Source organism: Seriola lalandi, unplaced genomic scaffold (assembly GCF_002814215.2).
Source record: "Seriola lalandi dorsalis isolate HSWRI2012SDOR001 ecotype SW California unplaced genomic scaffold, Sedor1 jcf7180002052052, whole genome shotgun sequence".
In the NCBI taxonomy this organism is placed as follows: Eukaryota; Metazoa; Chordata; class Actinopteri; order Carangiformes; family Carangidae; genus Seriola; species Seriola lalandi.
In genome coordinates, this window is record NW_019522605.1 from 29,616 (window position 1) to 31,043 (window position 1,428).

The 1,428-nt window shown below is 45.0% G+C and overlaps 1 protein-coding gene across 1 annotated transcript in view; it reads right to left on the minus strand.

The window, feature by feature from the left end:
- LOC111649857 (protein FAM3C) overlaps positions 1-1,428 on the minus strand; it is a 5,476-nt gene that overhangs the window by 2,230 nt on the left and 1,818 nt on the right. Inside the window, exons 3-4 of the mRNA XM_023399557.2 lie at positions 1,058-1,144; positions 62-140 (exon numbers count right to left, since the gene is read on the minus strand). Coding sequence (XP_023255325.2) covers positions 62-140; positions 1,058-1,144 — 166 coding nt within the window. The remainder of the gene's footprint in view (positions 1-61; positions 141-1,057; positions 1,145-1,428) is intronic.

The following is a 1,428-nucleotide window of genomic DNA, read 5'->3' on the forward strand; positions in this document are numbered from 1 at the left end:
GATCCATCAGATCCATCAGATCCACGTCACTGAGTCATCCTGATCAGGTGGAACGGATCACTGACCTGATGGTTTAGAAGAGGTCTTGGAGATCAGCCTGGATCTGTCAAAGCCTTCAGAAAGATCACGGCGCCATTCAGCTGGAAAGTCACAGAGAAGTTACAGTGACAGGTGTTACAGACACCTGCAGGAAGGAACCCGTGTCACTTACAACAGGTTCCAACAGGGACCCATTCACTGTCACACCGTCGACAGGAAATACTCCTGCAGCACAATCCACTTGCCCTGTTTGATCAGGTGGGTATCTGCTAAAGACAGGCTCCGCCCCCCTCACCTGTGGTGTTTTTGAGTGACAGGTGTTCTCTGGTCTGACATCACATGTGCAGGTGTGGAGGTTTATCACATCCACGACCAAACAAACAGTTTTACTTCAAATAAAAACAGAAATGATTTACAAACTGTTGCTTTGGAGACATTTGATTTACTGACACAGTATAAACATGTATGTTTATGTTTGTAGGATTATATCGTAGACAGATGTGTAAATATACATCCATCCATATATGTTGATATATGTTTTTATATTAAACTTGCATAAATTAAATATATATTGTTAACATACAGTGGATGGACAGACTGTATATGGTCACAACATATAATAAAATTTATCTACATATACACATTTCACCATGTGTTTCATATGTTAAACTTATATCTTCATATATCCAGAGGATGTTTATATGTGATAACAAAATATTGCCTTATAACTTACAGTACATGTTAACGTCACTCTTGATACATGGGAATATACTGTGTGTGTTTACACTGCAGTCTGCCTGACAGCATTATTATAATAAACTTCATCAGTGTCTGAAAATACAATTCAGTGATTTACTTAATAAACAAGTTCAATAATTAGTGTAAATAAATCCAGATAAACATGTCGAGTCGCAGCAGGTTCAACAACTTCCTGACTGAAATGATCACATACAGTTTCCACACATTAAAACAACACATTAATGAGACGATAGAGTTGTGAGTGTTTCCATGTTCCTACCCATGAAGGTGATGCTGTCATCCGGCAGAACCAAGGTGATGATAATAACCAGGAGCGGAACCAGCACCAGCAGAGCCAGTAAAACCTCTGAGACACAAACACACCATCACTGACCGAGCTGCAGGTCATCCACTCTTCACAGGGCGCACCTGAGGCAGCGCGCACCTGAGGCAGCGCGCAGAGTGCAGCGCGCACCTGAGGCAGCGCGCACCTGAGGCAGCGCGCACCTGAGGCAGCGTGCAGCGTGCGGCGTGCAGCGTGCACCTGAGGCAGCGTGCAGCGTGCAGCGAGCACCTGAGGCAGCGCGCAGAGTGCAGAGTGCAGCGTGCACCTGAGGCAGCGTGCGGCGTGCAGGGCACACCTGAGGCAGC